General features: G+C 47.4%; 1 protein-coding gene across 2 annotated transcripts in view; it reads left to right on the plus strand.

The window, feature by feature from the left end:
* MFAP3L (microfibril associated protein 3 like) overlaps window positions 1-16,383 on the plus strand; it is a gene marked incomplete at its 3' end in the record, with an annotated part of 38,584 nt that extends 22,201 nt beyond the window's left edge. For both annotated transcript variants that reach the window (XM_082843060.1, XM_082843061.1), the window contains exon 3: window positions 15,455-16,383. In XM_082843060.1, coding sequence (XP_082699186.1) covers window positions 15,455-16,383 — 929 coding nt within the window. The remainder of the gene's footprint in view (window positions 1-15,454) is intronic.
* Window positions 16,384-17,798: the final 1,415 nt, after the last annotated feature.

Genomic DNA, 17,798 nt, shown 5'->3' on the forward strand with positions numbered 1-17,798 from the left:
ACTCTACTCAGTGCTCTGTGGTGACCTAAATGGGAAGGAAATCTAAAAAAGGGGATGTATGTATACATAAAGCTGATTCACTTTCCTGTACAGCAGAAACTAACACAACATTGCAAAGCAACTATACTCCAATAAAAATTAAAAAAAAATAAAAAAAGTCAGCTTTGGAAAAGGCATAGGCCTTTGTAAACATGCCTGGTTCGTTAGCAATTAACTTGGAAATGCTTCCCTTCAGGAGAGGTTTTAGACTTTCCTGTGGATTTGTTTTCCATTCCCCTGTAGCATTCTGCCACCAAAAATAACTAAGAGTTATCTCTGCAAATAAACACGCACAGCGTAAGGAAGCTGAGCTGAACTGTACAAAGTTCACAGTTGTCTCACAGCTACTCGACCTTTGTGGAATTTATTGTTATACATTTTGCTTTAGTTTACATGGCTCTAGTGTTTTTATCCTCCGCTTTGCAAATGTTTTTAGTAGCCCGTGAGATGCTTTCAACTCCTTCTGTCAGGGGGCCTCATCAAACTGCCAGCCACGTCTTGAGACCTGAGTGTATCACCCCCTGCAACATATCCAGGAGGGGGTCAGTGCCCACAGCACTAAGTTTACAGCATCCTTTGCCTCTCAGATGAAGCGTGGAGTAGTGCATTAACCTATGAAGTGTTATACCGAATTTCTCTTAAATATGTTCAATATTTGAGATTTAAAAAATCAACTCCTCAAAAGGCATGAGATAAAATTTATGTAACTATAAATATATTACTGCAAATTCAGCAGAACAGCACAATGGCATCTCTTTGAGCAAGTTCCTCGACTTTTCGGAGCCAGTTTTCCTATCTGTAAAGCGGAGATAATCCTCTTTTACCGCCAGGCAGGGCTGTGCAATTTGTGTCGTGTATGAAATGTCAGTCCAGCACGTGGAACACACCAAGCCATCAGTAGACGGCAGCTGCCACCGTCATCGGTCACATCACCAGTGTCCTGTGTTGTCACAGGCAGGATCCCAAGTGCGTCTGTCTCTGCTTCGTAGTACGGTGTGTTTTGTAAAGAAAGGAAATAGTTTTCTGGGCAGTTTCTTATTCGCTTTCTAAGTTCTCAACCTTTTAAAAAAACATTCAGTGAAGACCAAAAACATTTATATCCCTTAAGTGTTGTTTAGAAGCTCGAGTTAACGCTGGGACGGATGTGATGGCGAGAGTGGCGCTCCCCCCTCCACCAGCAACATCCCCCACCCCCCGACACATACCCTCCACATGCAAGGGGCCCGCTGCCCTCCAACGCGCCCAAGCCTCGGAGCAGCGAGAGTGGATGTTACGGAGTATGGTATGCACAGGATGAACTTTCCCTTTGCCTAACCCACTGGTTCTCTCACCCAGAGGACACCGACCAAGTCTGGAGGTGATTTTGGTTGTCATAGCCGGGGCAGGAGGGAAAGGACCGGGGAGATGTACTGCTGGCATCTAGAGGGTGGAAGCCAGGGATGCCCTCAGTATCCTGCAATGCACAGACAGACCCCTCCCAAGAATTATCTGATGCAAAATGCCAGCCCAAGAGAAGAAACCCTGGTCTCAACTAAAGAAGCAACCTCAGCCCGCTAAAGAATCATTCCAAAGTCGGTTAAGTCACTTGCGTGAACCCATAATGTATTTTTCCATAAAAGTGGTACTTCGGTTCATTTGCCAAATTGAGTCACGTCGAGGGCCAGCCTGGTAATGAGCCACCATTTATAGCGTTGTTTTTTAATGGGTTGTGCTCCCCCTTTGGGGTGTGAGCCCAGACTGCTTTAGTCTTAGCAGTGGGAAGACCCTTCCCCATCCCCCTCGGATGAGGATGTGAGGGCTGAGATGCTATTTCCATCCACCCAGTGCAGGGTGCTCTCAGAAGACCCCCTACGCCCACTCTCAGAAGAGACTCCTGCCAGCCTGCATGGACTGACGTGCTTGGCACTTTTTTAAAAATGGAGATTATCAGGCCGAATGAGCCGGAGGGTCAGATGTTTCCTTTGCCAGGAAATGAAAAGACGGGTTCTTTTCAGATATTATTTATGCCTTGAAGCAAAGCACAACTGCAGGCTTTGAACAGCCCGGGCCTCCCCCCAACCTTCCTGAGCTGAGAGCCGAGCTAATCCCTGATGATCCCAGGCCTCCTCTGTCCCACATGATGTAGGAAGCAGCTTGGTAGAGCTGCCCCAGGACCATCCGAAGAGCCCGCTTGGGAAGCTGGGGGTGGTGTCGCAGGAACCCTTGCAGCTTGCAGTGTTTATAACGTGGGCCTCTGCAGTGGCTTCGGGGGAGCTATCATCTCCTGCAGAAGCCCCGTAACAGGTGCAGCCATGCGGGGCTCCATTTGTTCTCAGTTCTGTTTTGTAAAAAGGCTTGGATCCTTTCCCCTCATAGCTTCTATTTCACATGTTAGAAAATAGACCCCATGCTTATAGACACATGCGCGTGTTTGGTTCTTATTTGAAGAGTGTGGATTCAGTGCGGCATCGCTCAAGAGAGTGTTGCACTTGCTTTCTGTTTGCATAAACGTTATTGGAACTCTCACCACCTGAAGAGTTTTCAGTTGGTTTCAGGAAGATAACCTCCTTGTTTTAGCAGACTGAACCCTCCTCCTTGAAAAGTTTAAGAGCCTCCGTGTCTAAATGGCATTGTGAACAGAGACTTAATGTTCTCCTACCACCTATCGGGAATGCAGACGAACCACACATCAGCTTGTTGACACTTTCACGGAAAGACATCTCCAAGGAAAAAGAGAAATCCTTTTCTTCTCATAAATAATTTGAGGGAAATTCTAAGAGCTTTTCAGTGGGGCATGGTGTTAATTTTTAATGCTGAGCCATCCTCAGGACGGCTGGAAAGATTGGGGATTTCGGCAGACGTGGGTTTGGAGGGAAGTTGTAGTTACAGCATCTTTGTGATTGTGCTGTCACCTTTCTCATGATGCTCGGGTTCCGGGAAGAGTTGGTGCTGCTGTTTCTGTCCAGCGGTCATTTGGTCGGAAGGTGTTGGCACCGGCATTCGTCCTGATCTGTCATGTCAAGTCACAGTAACCCGTGTGCCGTGGCCTTTCCTGGTGGCACGGGTTTTTTTTTTTTTTTTTTTTTTGGTACGCGGGCCTCTCACTCTTGTGGCCTCTCCCGTTGCAGAGCACAGGCTCCGGACGCGCAGGCTCAGCGGCCATGGCTCACGGGCCCAGCCGCTCCGCGGAATGTGGGATCCTCCCGGACCGGGACACGAACCCGCGTCCCCTGCATGGGCAGGCGGACTCTCAACCACTGCGCCACCAGGGAAGCCCGGTGGCACGGGTTTTAACTGTCACCACGCGACACCGCTGACCTGCTTCTCTAGTTGTTGGGTGGTCCCCTGACCCAGTTCTGTCGACATGACCTCGTGCCGCCCTCAGTGCCTCCCCCTCCCTGTGCCTGGGCCCCACAGTGACACAGTGATACGAGGTCAGCCGCCTTCCTGGCCTGCGACCCCGGTGACGGCTTCGCCCAGAGGTTGTAGGCCATGAGGAAGGCTCTAGAACTGTGTCCCTGGGGAGAAAGATGCTGACAAGATTTTTTTCACTACCTTGATTTTCTTATACTCGTTGATATTTTCCCAATCTAGGCCTGCCTGATTTGAAGCGTTTCAAGAATTCTAGAAGTGGGTCACAGGCTCCATTCATCTTGCACTTTGGTCGATGCGAAAACCCAGCCTTGCAGTGTGCCTTCCCATCCTCCCAGCAACACACTGTATAATCAGGACCCCCCTTCCTCTGGCGTTCTGCAAGGTGGAAAAGTCATCTGTTTTAAAAAATTACTTCAATCTATTTAAATTTAATTATGATTTAACCACAAGTGATTTTGTGCACTTAGACACTACCTGCATTCCTTTTTTCTGTGACTTCTCTGTCCATCTCCTTTCCCTTTTTTTTTTTTCCTTTTGGGTTCTTTGTCTTGATTTATAGGAGTTCTTTATGTTTCATAGTTATTAAGCATTTGTCAAATATTCCAGAATTTTCTCCCACTCTTTCATTTGCTCTCAACTTTAGTGTAACAGATGTTACAGTGTAAAACGTTGAATTTGGGAGAAATCCGATCCCATCAGGGTTCTCTGTTAGAGTTTCTGGGATTCTTGAAATGTTGGAAAAGGCTTTCCGGTCCCAAGGTTAGAAAAATGTTTTCATATCTTTTATTAACTTTATAGTTTTAATTTTATGTTTAGAGTACTTGGAATTTATTTTTAGGTATCACATAAACTAGGAATTTAACTTCATTTTCTTTCAGATGAGTAGTCAGTGATCCCAGTATTCTTCCCCCCGATTTGAAATGACCTTTTCCTTCATTTAAAATTCCCACGCTTGCCAGCATCTTCATCTGGACTTTGGGGATTCCTCTGCTGAGTGAACCAGGGGTCAGAGCAGGGGACGTGCAGGTGGCGCATCCCCTCTTGGTTTGTACAACGTCTGTCAGCTGCAGCAGTGCACACGGGCTCCCCTCTTTTGCTCACCTGCCCTGCTGCCCCCTCTGGCCTTGGAAGTGCTTCCTCTCCCTCCTACTCCTCTGCCTGCACCCCCGTGCCGCTCGGGACCGCACCCCCGCCGAGCAGCATCCTTACCGTCCCCGCTACGCGCACAGGGCACGCGCCACGTGCCCCAGGTTGGCTGCGGGTCTGCAGCCCTCGCGGGGCCCGCTGGTTTCTGCAGCCGGGGGTCATGTCTTACTCATCTTTGTAGCTGCATCTTCTGGCAGGGAGCCTGGTGACAGACAATGTGTTCAGTAATGTTTGTTGACCGAATGCATGAACAAGATAAAAAATACCGCTGGCCTTCTAAAGACGCCAGCTTTGTCACACAGCGCAGCACTCAGCGTGGTTCAGCTACAGGCGAACCTCTGTTAGCATTTGTCTTTGCAAAGGCGATGCCCCAGTTCACATGAGGGAGATTTCCACATGGGCCTCTCGTGCCTGGAGTATCCGGGGAGACCGTGAAGGATTCCCGAGAGCCGCACGGCCCATCTCCTGGGGTGTCAGCCTCCATCCGTGCATCAGGATCAGGACAGAGCGGGAGGATGGGATGGGGAAGGCCATCCCGAGGGGCAGCGGGGGAGCTCCCATCCGAGCACAGGACCGGAACCGGGGACTGCCCTCCTGAGTGTCAAGGAGGCGGTTTCTTGTTGTTGTTTTAAATTTTGATTTATTTATTTATTGGCTGTGTTCGGTCTTCGTTTCTGTGCGAGGGCTTTCTCTAGTTGCGGCGAGCGGGGGCCACTCTTCATCGCAGTGCACGGGCTTCTCACTGTCGTGGCCTCTCTTGATGTGGAGCACAGGCTCCAGACGCGCAGGCTCAGTAGTTGTGGCTCACAGGCCCAGTTGCTCCGCGGCATGTGGGATCCTCCCAGACCAGGGCTCGAACCCGTGTCCCCTGCATTAGCAGGAGGATTCTCAACCACTGCGCCATCAGGGAAGCCCTGTTGTTGTTTTTTTTAATTTTCTTTTTTATACAGTAGGTTCTTATTAGTTATCTATTTTAAACATATTAGTGTATATATGTCAGTCCCAATCTCCCAATTCATCCCACCACCACCACCCTCCCCCTGCCTTCCCCCCTTGGTGTCCATAGATTTGTTCCCTACATCTGTGTCTATTTCTGCCTTGCAAACCAGTTCATCTGTACCATTTTTCGAGATTCCACATATATGCGTTAATATGCAATATTTGTTTTTCTCTTTCTACTTATTTCACTTTGTATGACAGCCTCTAGGTCCATCCACAGCTCTACAAATGACCCAATTTCGTTCCTCTCTATGGCTGAGTAATATTCCGTTGTATATATATGTGCCACATCTTCTTTATCCATTCGTCTGTCGAGGGACACTTAGGTTGCTTCCATGTCCTGTATTGTAAATAGTGCTGCAGTGAACACTGTGGTACATGACTCTTTTTGAATTATGGTTTTCTCAGGGTATATGCCCTGTAGTGGGATTGCTGGGTCGTATAGTAGTTCTATTTTTAGTTTTTTAAGGAACCTCCATACTGTTCTCCATAGTGGCTGTATCAATTTACATTCCCACCAACACTGCAAGAGGGTTCCCTTTTCTCCACACCCTCTCCAGCATTTGTTGTTTGTAGATTTTCTGATGATGCCCATTCTAACCAGCGTGAGGTGATACCTCATTGTAGTTTTGATCTGCATTTCTCTAATAATTAGTGATGTTGAGCAGCTTTTCATGTGCCTCTTGGCCATCTGTATGTCTTTGGAGAAATGTCTATTTAGGTCTTCTGCCCATTTTTTGATTGGGTTGTTTGTTTTTTTAATATTGAGCTGCATGAGCTGTTTATATAGTTTGGAGATTAATCCTTTGTTGATTCGTTTGCAAATATTTTCTCCCATTCTGAGGGTTGTTTTTTCATCTTGTTTATGGTTTCCTTTGCTGTGCAAAGGCTTAATTTTAAGTTTCATTAGGTCCCATTTGTTTACTTTTGTTTTTATTTCCATTACTCTAGGAGGTGGGTCAAAAAAGATCTTGCTGTGATTTATGTCAAAGAGTGTTCTTCCTATGTTTTCCTCTAAGAGTTTTATAGTGTCCAGTCTTACATTTAGGTTTTTAACCCATTTTGAGTTTATTTTTGTGTATGGTGTTATGGAGTGTTCTAAATATATTCTTCTACATGTAGCTGTCCAATTTTCCCAGCCACTTATTGAAGAGGCTGCCATTTCTCCACTGTATAGTCTTGCCTCCTTTATCAAAGATAAGGTGACCATAGGTGCATGGGGTTATCTCTGGGCTTTCTATTCTGTTCCATTGATCTATATTTCTGTTTTTGTGCCAGTACCATACTGTCTTGATGACTGTAGCTTGTAGTATATAGTGTGAGGTCTGGGAGCCTGATTCCTCCAGCTCCATTTTTTTCCCTCAAGATTGCTTTGGCTATTCGGGGACTTTTGTGTCTCCATACAAATTTTAAGATATTTTGTTCTCCTTCTGTAAAAAATGCCATTGGTAATTTAGTAGGGATTCCATTGAATCTGTAGATTGCTTTGGGTAGTATAGTCATTTTCACAATATTGATTCTTCCAATCCAAGAACATGGTATATCTCTCCATATGTTTTCTGTCATCTTTGATTTGTTTCTTCAGTGTCTTATAGTTTTCTGAGTACAGGTCTTTTACCTCCTTAGGTAGGTTTATTCCTAGGTATTTTATTCTTTTTGTTGGAGTTGTGAAGGGGATTGTTTCCTTAATTTCCCTTTCTGATCTTTCATTGTTAGTGTATAGGAATGCAAGAGATTTCTGTGCATTAATTTTCTATCCTGCAACTTTACCAAGTTCATTTATTAGTTCTAGGAGTTTTCTGGTGGCATCTTTAGGATTCTCTGTGTATAGTATGTCATCTACAAACAGTGACACTTTTACTTCTTCTTTTCCAATTTGTATTCCTTCTATTTCTTTTTCTTCTCTGATTGCTGTGGCTAGGATTTCTAAACTATGTTGAATAATAGTGATGAAAGTGGACATCCTTGTCTTTTCTTGATCTTAGAGGAAATGCTTTCAGTTTTTCACCATTGAAATGATGTTGGCTGTGGATTTGTCCTATATGGCCTTTATTATGTTGAGGTAGGTTCCCTCTATGCCCACTTTCTGGAGAGGTTTTATCATAACTGGGTGTTGAATTTTGTTACAAGCTTGTTCTGCATCTATTGAGATGGTCATATTGTTTTTCTTCTTCAATTTGTTAATATGGTGTATCACATTGATTGATTTACTCTGTTTGCTAGTATTTTGTTGAGGATTTTTGCATCTATATTCCTCAGTGATATTGGTCTGTAATTTTCTTTTTTTTGTAGTATCTTTGCCTAGTTTTGGTATCAGGGTGATGGTGGCCTCATAGAATGAGTTTGGGAGTGTTCTTTCCTCCCCAATTTTTTGGAAGAGTTTGAGAAGAATGGGTGTTAGCTCTTCTCTAAATGTTTGATAGAATTCACCTGTGAATCCATCTGGTCCTGGACTTTTGTTTGTTGGAAGATTTTTAATCACTTTCATTACTTGTGATTGGTCTGTTCATATTTTCTATTTCTTCCTGGTTCGGTCTTGGAAGGTTATACCTTTCTAAGAATTTGTCCATTTCTTCCAGGTTGTCCATTTTATTGGCATAGAGTTGTCAATAAAATGGTGTCTGTTGTAACTTCTTCTTTTTCATTTCTAATTTTATTGATTTGAGTCCTCTCCCTCTTCTTCTTCATGAGTCTGGCTAATGGTTTATCAATTTTGTTTATCTTCTCAAAGAACCAGCTTTTAGTTTTATTGATCTTTGCTATTGTTTTCTTTGTTTCTGTTTCATTCATTTCTGCTCTGATCTTTATGATTTCTTTCCTTCTGCTAACTTTGGGTTTTGTTTGTTCTTCTTTCTCCATTTCCTTTAGGTGTAAGTTAGATTGTTTATTTGAGATGTTTGTTGTTTGTTGAGGTAGGCCTGTATAGCTATAAACTTCCCCTTAGAACTGCTTTTGCGGCATCCCATACGTTTTGGGTTGTCGTGTCTCCATTGTCATTTGTTTCTAGGTATTTCTTTATTTCCTCTTTGATTTCTTCAGTGATCTCTTGGTTATCTAGTAACGTATTGTTTAGCCTCCATGTGTTTGTGTTTTTTACATTTTTTTTTACTGTAATTGATACCTAGTCTCATAGCGTTGTGGTCAGAAAAGATGCTTGATATGATTTCAGTTTTCTTAAATTTACTGAGGGTTGATTTGTGACCCAAGATGTGATCTGTCCTGGAGAATGTTCCATGCACACTTGAGAAGAAAGTGTAATCTGCTGTTTTTGGATGGAATGTCCTATAAATATCAATTAAATCTATCGGGTCTATTGTGTCATTTAAAGCTTGTGTTTCCTTATTAATTTTCTGTCTGTATAATCTGTCCTTCGGTGTAAGTGAGGTGTTAAAGTCCCCCACTATTATTGTATTACTGTTGATTTCCTCTTTTATAGCTGTTAGCAGTTGCTTTATGTATTAAGGTGCTCATGTGTTGGGTGCATATATATTTATAATTGTTATGTCTTCTTCTTGGATTGATCCCTTGATCATTATGTAGTGTCCTTCCTGTCACTTGTAACATTCTTTATTTTAAAGTCTATTTTGTCTGATATCAGTATTGCTACTCCAGCTTTCTTTTGATTCCCACTTGCATGGAATATCTTTTTCCTTCCCCTCACTTTCAGTCTGTATGTGCCCCTAGGTCTGAAGGGCGTCTTTTGTAGGCAGCATATATATGGGTCTTGTTTTTGTATCCATTCAGCGAGCCTGTGTCTTTTGGTTGGAGCATTTAATCCATTCATATTTAAGGTAATTATCAACATGTGTTACCAAAACTATCGATATGTATGTTCCTATTACCATTCTCTTAATTGTTTTGGGTTTGTTTTTGTAGTTCCTTTTCTTCTCTTGTGTTTCCCACTTAGAGAAGTTCCTTTAGCATTTGTTGTAGAGCTGGTTTGGTGGTGCTGAATTCTCTTAGCTCTTGTTTGTCTGTAAAGCTTTTGATTTCTCCGTTTTATCTGAATGAGACGCTTGCTGGGTAGAGTAATCTTGGTTGTAGGTTCTTCCCTTTCATAACTTTAATTATATCATGCCCCTCCCTTCTGGCTTGTAGAGTTTCTGCTGAGAAATCAGCTGTTCACTGTATGGGAGTTCCCTTGTATGTTTTTTGTCGTTTTTCCCTTGTTGCTTTCGATAATTTTTCTTTGTCTTTAATTTTTGCCAATTTGATTACTGTGTGTCTTGGCGTGTTTCTCCTTGGGTTTATCCTGCATGGGGACTCTCTGCGCTTCCTGGACTTGGGTAGCTATTTCCTTTCCCATGTTAGGGAAGTTTTCAACTATAATCTCTTCAAATACTTTCTCGGGTCCTCTCTCTCTCTCTTCTCCTTCTGGGACCCCTATAATGCGAATGTTGGTGCATTTAATGTTGTCCCAGAGGTCTCTTAACCTGTCGTCATTTCTTTTCATTCTTTTTTCTTTATTATGTTCCACGGCAGTGAATTCCACCATTCTGTCTTCCAGGTCACTTATCCGTTCTTCTGCCTCAGTTATTCTGCTATTGATTCCTTCTGGTGTATTTTTCATTTCAGTTATTGTACTGTTCATCTCTATTTGTTTGTCCTCTAATTCTTCTAGGTCTTTGTTAAACATTTCTTGCATCTTCTCAATCTTTGCCTCCATTCTTTTTCCGAGGTCCTGTATCATCTTCACTATCATTATTCTGAATTCTTTTTCTGGAAGGTTGCCTATCTCTACTTCATTTAGTTGTTTTTCTAGGGTTTTTCTCGTTCCTTCATCTGGTACATAGCCCTTTGCCTTTTCATCTTGTCTGACTTTCCGTGAATGTGGTTTTCGTTCCACAGGCTGCAGGGTTGTAGTTCTTGCTTCTGCTGTCTGCCCTCTGGTGGGTGAGGCTATCTAAGAGGCTTGTGCAAGTTTCCTGATGGGAGGGACTGGTGGTGGGTAGAGCTGGGTGTTGCTCTGGTGGGCACAGCTCAGTAAAACTTTAATCTGCTTGTCTGCTGTTGCGTGGGGCTGGGTTCCCTCCCTGTTGGTTGTTTGGCCCGTGGCAACCCAACACTGGAGCCTTCCCGGGCTCTTTGGTGGGGCTAATGGCAGACTCCGGGAGGGCTCACACCAAGGAGTACTTCCCAGAACTTCTGCTGCCAGTGTCCTTGTCCCCACGGTGAGCCACAGCCACCCCCTGCCTCTGCAGGTGACCCTCCAACACTAGCAGGTAGGTCTGGTTCAGTCTCCTATGGGGCCACTCCTCCTTCCCCTGGGTCCCAGTGCGTACACTGCTTTGTGTGTGCCCTCCAAGAGTGGAGTCTCTGTTTCTCCCAGTCCTGTCAGAGTCCTGCAATCAAATCCCACTAGCCTCCAAAGTCTGATTCTCTAGGAATTCCTCCTCCCGTTCCTGGACCCCCAGCTTGGGAAGCCTGACGTGGGGCTCAGAACCTTCACTCCAGTGGGTGGACTTCTGTGGTATAAGTGTTCTCCAGTCTCTGAGTCACCCACCCAGTGGTTATGGGATTTGATTTTACTGGGATTGCGCCCCTCCTACCATCTCATTGTGGCTTCTCCTTTGTCTTTGGATGTGGGGTATGTTTCTTTGTGAGTTCCAGTGTCTTCCTGTTGATGATTGTTCAGCAGTTAGTTGTGATTCCGGTGCTCTCGCAAGAGGGAGTGAGATCACGTCCTTCTAGTTGGCCATCTTGAACCAGTCTGTCAGGGAAACGTTTGACGCAGAATCTTTGGTATTAGAATCAGAAAGTGATGGCTCAACATCTGCCTTTAAAAAAATCAAAAATAAATCTTGTTAACTTATTTGGCTGCGCCGGGTCTTAGTTGTGGCATTGGGGTCTTCGCTGGGACATGCAGGATCTCTTAGTTGCGGCATGCAGGATCTTTTAGTTGTGCATTTCCTCCAAAATCATTGCCTGTTGAAGTGACTCAGCGTCAGCGGCTCACATTTTAGTTGTTTACTTGTGCTGAAATGATGCAGCTTAGTGAGAATTCAGCACATGGTTGTGACCTCCCTGCTCAACTCCAGTTTAAAATCATCCCTGGAGCTGCAGCACCCAGCTTCCCCACCCCAGGTGGCTGGGTCTTCGGGTTCCTGTGACAGTCACTGGGGCCCTTTTTATTCCCTCGACCTCCTGATGGCTGAAGTCAGACCTTCCAGGCTGGGTCTCAGGACAAGGTATTTGCAGACTAAGGAGAAAGGCAACATGTGGCCCAGGAACGTTCTCGAGACGATCCTAGTGGGGCGGCTGCCTGTGATTCTCCATGAGCCTGGGCCCCTGCTGATGTGGTAGGACCCCCAGGGTGGGGTTCATAGTGTTCGGGGCTGCATACAGCAGGAGAACATGCAGAAATCTTTATTTCTCACTAATCGAAGGTCATGCTGAGGCTGAGAGGAAGGATTTAGAGTCTTAGTTCCTAGGAAGGAAGGAATGTATCAGCCTTTAAACAGGACATGATACAGACATACATCACCTTTGAGGCCAGAATCGTCTTTCATCAGAATGAGTGTGTGTGTGTGTGTGTGTGTGTGTGTGTGTGTGTGTGTTGGCTTCCCAAGACTCGCTTTGAGATCTGGCAAAACAATGTTTAGTCCAGGTCACATGTTCCCTTTACCTCGTCGTACCTGAGAAGCCTAAGCAGCATTACTATTACCTTAATCCATAAAGTAAATGTGACATGTGTTTTGTTTCAAGAGAAATACAGTGAAGGACTGAACCCTGAAGAGAGGGATGTCTTGGTGTCCTTGTCGTGGACTCGAAACAGGGACTTGCTGGCAGAGAGATGGGTCTCAGTTATTTAACTATAGTGTCACAGCTCCTATTAGGGGTAATACCTGCCTGTTTCAGGATAATCATATGTGATTCATTGTGTGGTTTATCGTTAGGCAAATATAGTCACTTCGCAGATTCATGGCTGGGCTTCGGGCTTCCGGAACAAACGAGGTTAATTATTGGATAAGGTATATGATAGATGTTAGTCCAAGGACCCACGGCCCTGGGCTAAGAAGCAGAATACGTGCCAAACTAGTAAGTTATGCACTTTACGTCTCACCGGTTTCCCCAGAACGAACTACAAGTGTCACCTAATTGTGTTTGATTCCAGACTGTGCTTGTTTTGACTGTGCGACAGGGAACTTCTGGAGTGTCTGAGTCGGTATCTGCTTTGAATCGCTTAGGTCCAGGACAGATAAATATACATCAATAGACGATTAAAAACATGCCTAGGGCTTCCCTGGTGGCGCAGTGGTTGGGAGTCCGCCTGCCGATTCAGGGGACACGGGTTCGTGCCCCGGTCCGGGAAGATCCCTCATGCCGCGGAGCGGCTGGGCCCGTGAGCCATGGCCGCTGAGCCTGCGCGTCCGGAGCCTGTGCTCCGCAACGGGAGAGGCCGCAGCAGTGAGAGGCCCGCGTACCACCAAAAAAAAAAAAACATGCCTAAAGATAACTATAAAATCCAAGTTCAGAAACCCTTTGAATAGTCAGTAGAGGAAATTGTTGTCATCTTGTAACTGGCCTGCATTTCTACACTTCACTTTTCTATCGCAATTAGGTGCAGTTATCGCTGAGCGCCTTGCCTAGGTGTGGGGAGAGAGCTGTTTCTGTTACCGTCAGGTGCCTGCCTTCTGAGTTCAGCACTCCTTTCTGCTCTTCCTCCACACCCTGGTTCCTCCTACCCTGTCCTTGAATTTGTAGATAAAATAATTCCTCCACAGAGGGAGCGAGGGTGGGAGGTTAGGAGGTGGACAAATTGATCCTAACTGTTCCTCATACAAAGAACCTCACCTTCTCCCCTTCTCCCTTCCTATTTCCTGTTGTTTTCCAGCAGTCAGTGTGAGAAACTCCTATAGGTAGAGTCTGTAATTCTCTGGCACCCAGTACCTTCCACATCTATCATAAGCTTTCAGGCAACCGGCGTTGTTATTTTTTTCTATGCCTGCTGTAGTGTGGTTTGATGAAACATGCACATTTGAAGAACACAAATTGATCATTTCCCTTGCTCAGATTATTCTCTATTTGGATAAATCTGCCACTGAAGTATCAGGTTGCATGTTCAGGAACGAACGGACAGGGTGGGAGGCTTGCCTCTGCCCATCTGGACGAGAGAAGGTTTCACAGGCCGAGCGCTAGGGTGGTCTGTTCATACACGTTCACAAGAGACGGAAACGCGCTAGATTTCCCAAACCAGTGTTTCCTACTCTCGGGAAAGTACACTGGCTGAATTATTAGAAGCAGGGTACTTGGGGACACCAGGACCCACTCTTCTCAGATGTTCCTTCAGGAAGCAGAGGAATGTGGCAGCATCTACAAGAGGCTTCCTGCCAGGCTCCCCAGACCAGCGGGAGGAGGGGCTGCAGGTCCCCGACGGCCCCCACGGCTCCGGCCAGCCTCCCGAAGGATGGTCCTTGGAGCAGAGGACCTGGAATAACGGGGGCCTCTGCTGTCTCATCCCACAGTCCCTGGAGACCCTGGTCGCTTTGGTGCTCACAAATTTCTTCTCTTTTTAAAAAATACAAAGTGATATGGGCTTCCCTGGTGGCGCAGTGGTTGAGAGTCCGCCTGCCGATGCAGGGGACACGGGTTCGTGCCCCGGTCCGGGAGGATCCCATATGCCGCGGAGCGGCTGGGCCCGTGAGCCATGGCCGCTGAGCCTGCGCGTCCGGAGCCTGTGCTCCGCAACGGGAGAGGCCACAGCAGTGAGAGGCCCACGTACCGCAAGAAATAAATAAATAAATAAATACAAATCGATAATACACCCTTAAAAGGAAACCACGCGCTGAGTTGCCGCATCTCTCAGGAGAGGCCTCTGGCTTGCTTGGGGACGCAAGTGCTTTTACGCAGAAAGATCTTCCTGCTATGCAGAACTCCCCCGAGGCCGGGCCGGGACCCTTCTCTCTCTACAGGACAGTCTAGGGAGGTGGAGGGTTTTCAGAAAGGCTCAGACCCAAGACCTGGAAAGCAAAGCTAGGATCACATTTCCCGGGGTCCTCTGACCGACGGGTACACAGGCAGACTAAGGAGTAATCCCTAGCAAAGATTAATTCAGGTTAAGAACCTCATTCCCAGGACAACGATCCTTTCCAGGCCAGAGGGGGGTAGAATTCTTATCTATCACAACGCTTTTCAGTGTGCATTCTCCATTGTGTGAGGCCTGGTTTCAACCTGATGGGTCTGTGATTTATTTGCAAAGCGAAACCAAATTGTTGCTTATTCACACCCAGCCTCTGAATCTCCACAGCATTAGCTTGTAACTGTAAGTGACGTAGTTCATTGTAGCTTCTCAAAATTAATTATTTATGTTTCCATCAACGGAGGTCATACCAGGACTACTTCAATCTCAAATATGAGAAACCCAGGTGAACAATTACAATTTAATTGATTTACTCCAGTTTTTATGTTGATCCCAAAGTACTTTATCTTCTGAAAAGTATTAAAACTCTCCAGTGAACATATATATTCTGTAGAGCCTCGCTCACAGGCAGGCTAGAAAATCAGATGCTACATGAAGGAATTCTCTAGTAAGAGCAAGCATTTTCCATACTGTTTATTTTTCTAATTTTTCTCTAGGATGTGGAATCACACAGTATGATTTGGTATTAAGAGTACAGCCTCTTGGGCTCGAGTTCACGTCTAGCTCAACTGCTTCCAAACTGGCGCCCTGGGGAGGTGGCTTAGTGGACCTGTGCCTCAGTTTCCCCATCCTGTAAAATGGGCCGGTGCTGGTAGCTGCTCCCCGAGTTGTGAGGATTAGGCGAGCTAACACCGTCACCGTCTGGCGAGGTCGGCGTTCGCCGTGGGCGCCGTCGGCAGTGGCAGACATGGTGGTGGGAGATGTGCTCAGCGACGTGCGGGGCAGTGGCTGCAGGGAGTGGAGGGCCCGGCTGACTCTGTCCTCTTCCTCCTGCAGGAAAGTGGCAGATGCACGACGGCCTCCTGAACATCACCAAGGTGTCCTTCACGGACCGAGGTCGATACACATGTGTGGCGGCCAACGTCCACGGCACCGTGAACAACACGGTGACGCTGAGGGTGGTCTTCACGTCGGGGGACATGGGCGTGTACTACATGGTGGTGTGCCTGGTGGCCTTCACCGTGGTGCTGGCCCTCAACATCACCCGCCTCTGCATGATGAGTAGCCACCTGAAGAAGACCGAGAAGGCCATCAACGAGTTCTTCCGTACAGAGGGCGCCGAGAAGCTGCAGAAGGCCTTCGAGATCGCCAAGCGCATCCCCATCATCACGTCGGCCAAGACGTTGGAGCTGGCCAAGGTCACACAGTTCAAGACCATGGAGTTCGCCCGCTACATCGAGGAGCTGGCCCGCAGCGTGCCGCTGCCCCCGCTCATCATGAACTGCAGGACCATCGTGGAGGAGCTCATGGAGGTGGTAGGGCTGGAGGAGCAGGGCCAGAACTTCGTGCGCCACGCGCCTGAGGGCCAGGAGGCCACCAGCGGGGACGAGGTCTACACCATCCCCGACGCCCTGCAGCGGAGCGAGTCCCCCACTGCTGACTCAGACGCCTCGTCGCTGCACGAGCAGCCCCAGCAGATTGCCATTGAGGTGTCCGTGCACCCGCAGGCCCGGAGGGAGCCCACGGATGACCGGGACGGGGGGCCCCTCGAGGCCAGAGACGAGGAGGACACCGAGCCCTCGGCCGAGCACTCCCCCGAGTCCGCGGCGCCTTCCACCGAGGTCACGTCCGCGGCGCTGACCTCCGAGGAGCCCACGCCTGTCGAGGTACCGGACCGTGTCCTGCCCCCAGGTCTCCTGGAAGCCACAGAGCCGGCCGGGGCGTGCGAGAGCAACGCCCGCGTCGTCTATGAAAGCCATGTCTAACAACGTCCCCCCGAGAAGCTATGCACACCCCGAGAATCAGGGCCGCCCCCCCCCACCCCCAGGGCCAGACGCAGTCCGCCCTCGCCGCTAAGCCTTACTGGAGACGCCTGTCCCGTAGGTAGGAGCCAGGCCCCTTCAAAAGGGAGCGCCTGCGTGCATGCTGTGTGCCCGGACCGCGCCCTGCGACGGAGGATGCGAGCAGCGGCAGGGTGCAGAGCCGGCGACCTTGGGCAGGTGTCTGTGCGCGCGGCATGAATCTCAGAGGCTCTTCTCTGCCAGATACCTTAATCACTGATGCCCTTTTGGTGTGAGAGACTCTGAGGTCAAGAGCCCTGTCCAATGCACACTGCAGCGCTTTTCCTTTAAAAAGTTATAGGTCTGCTACGAGAGCAACTGCACGTCCGTGGGTCTGTTGCACTTTCTTCTCAGTTTTAACCCCCCTTCACCGTTCCCCTATAACCGAGTCGTTGTGATATGGATGCCAATCGTTCCTTCTGGTTTCGTCCCCTTTGCCGCTTTGTCCTTATTTCTCTCCCCCCACCCCCTCGAACCCCCGCCAAACTTTTACCTCAGAGGCTTTGGTGTCAGGGCTGATACCCACAAGTCATCTGTAATGTTCCAAAGCAGTTACCAGCCTCGTGATTTTTGTCATTTCCCAGGCCTGTCTCCATCCATTGCTTTGTTTGTTTGTTTGTTTCCAATGAAGCTACTGTTGTGAAACTGAGAAAGAAAAAAAAAAACCTTGCCCAGGATAGCACTTTAATAGCCAAATAAAAATGTGTTGCCTGTCCGATTCTGAGAGCCTTTAGGTGAGCTCAGCTGAGGTGGCAGGGAGACTGTAAACTTGAATTTACCCAAACTGTCCATGAAAAATGCTGTTTTTACGTTTAAGTAACGTCATCCTCCAAACACGGCTGCTGCTTGATCTGGAACGCATGTTGCGTCCAGAGACAGAGGCATCTGAGGAATCCACGTAAGTGTAGAATGTGGGCCTCCAGGGGCCGTCCGGTGACCCAAACACTTGGTTTGGGGCAGCAAGCGTCAGGGTCCGTGGGATCGCCTAGCCAGGCCCACTTCCCTGAACTGCAGGGCTAACTTGTCCGTCCTTGAAGGGGAGAGTGAAAGGCTCGGGTGATGGAATGAAATTTCACGCCAGAATTCTTGAATTAATTTTGTCCCACAAGAAAGCAGTTGTATGTGCGGCAGAATGATGTTACAGAAACGACAAAACTAGTCACCCAAAGGCTAGCGTCTCGTCTGATGGTGCCAGTAAGCACCACAGGCTTTGGGCAGGTGGGGCCTCCGTTCCTTCCCTGGCAGAGGGACAGACCAGACGGGCTCGAGCTCCATCTAGATGGCCCCCTCTGCCGCAGAGTCACCTGGCCCTCCTCCACAATTACTCGAAAGATTTTTCA

The sequence above is a fragment of the Leucopleurus acutus genome (assembly GCF_964270905.1).
Source record: "Leucopleurus acutus genome assembly, chromosome: 7".
Lineage (NCBI taxonomy): Eukaryota > Metazoa > Chordata > Mammalia > Artiodactyla > Delphinidae > Leucopleurus > Leucopleurus acutus.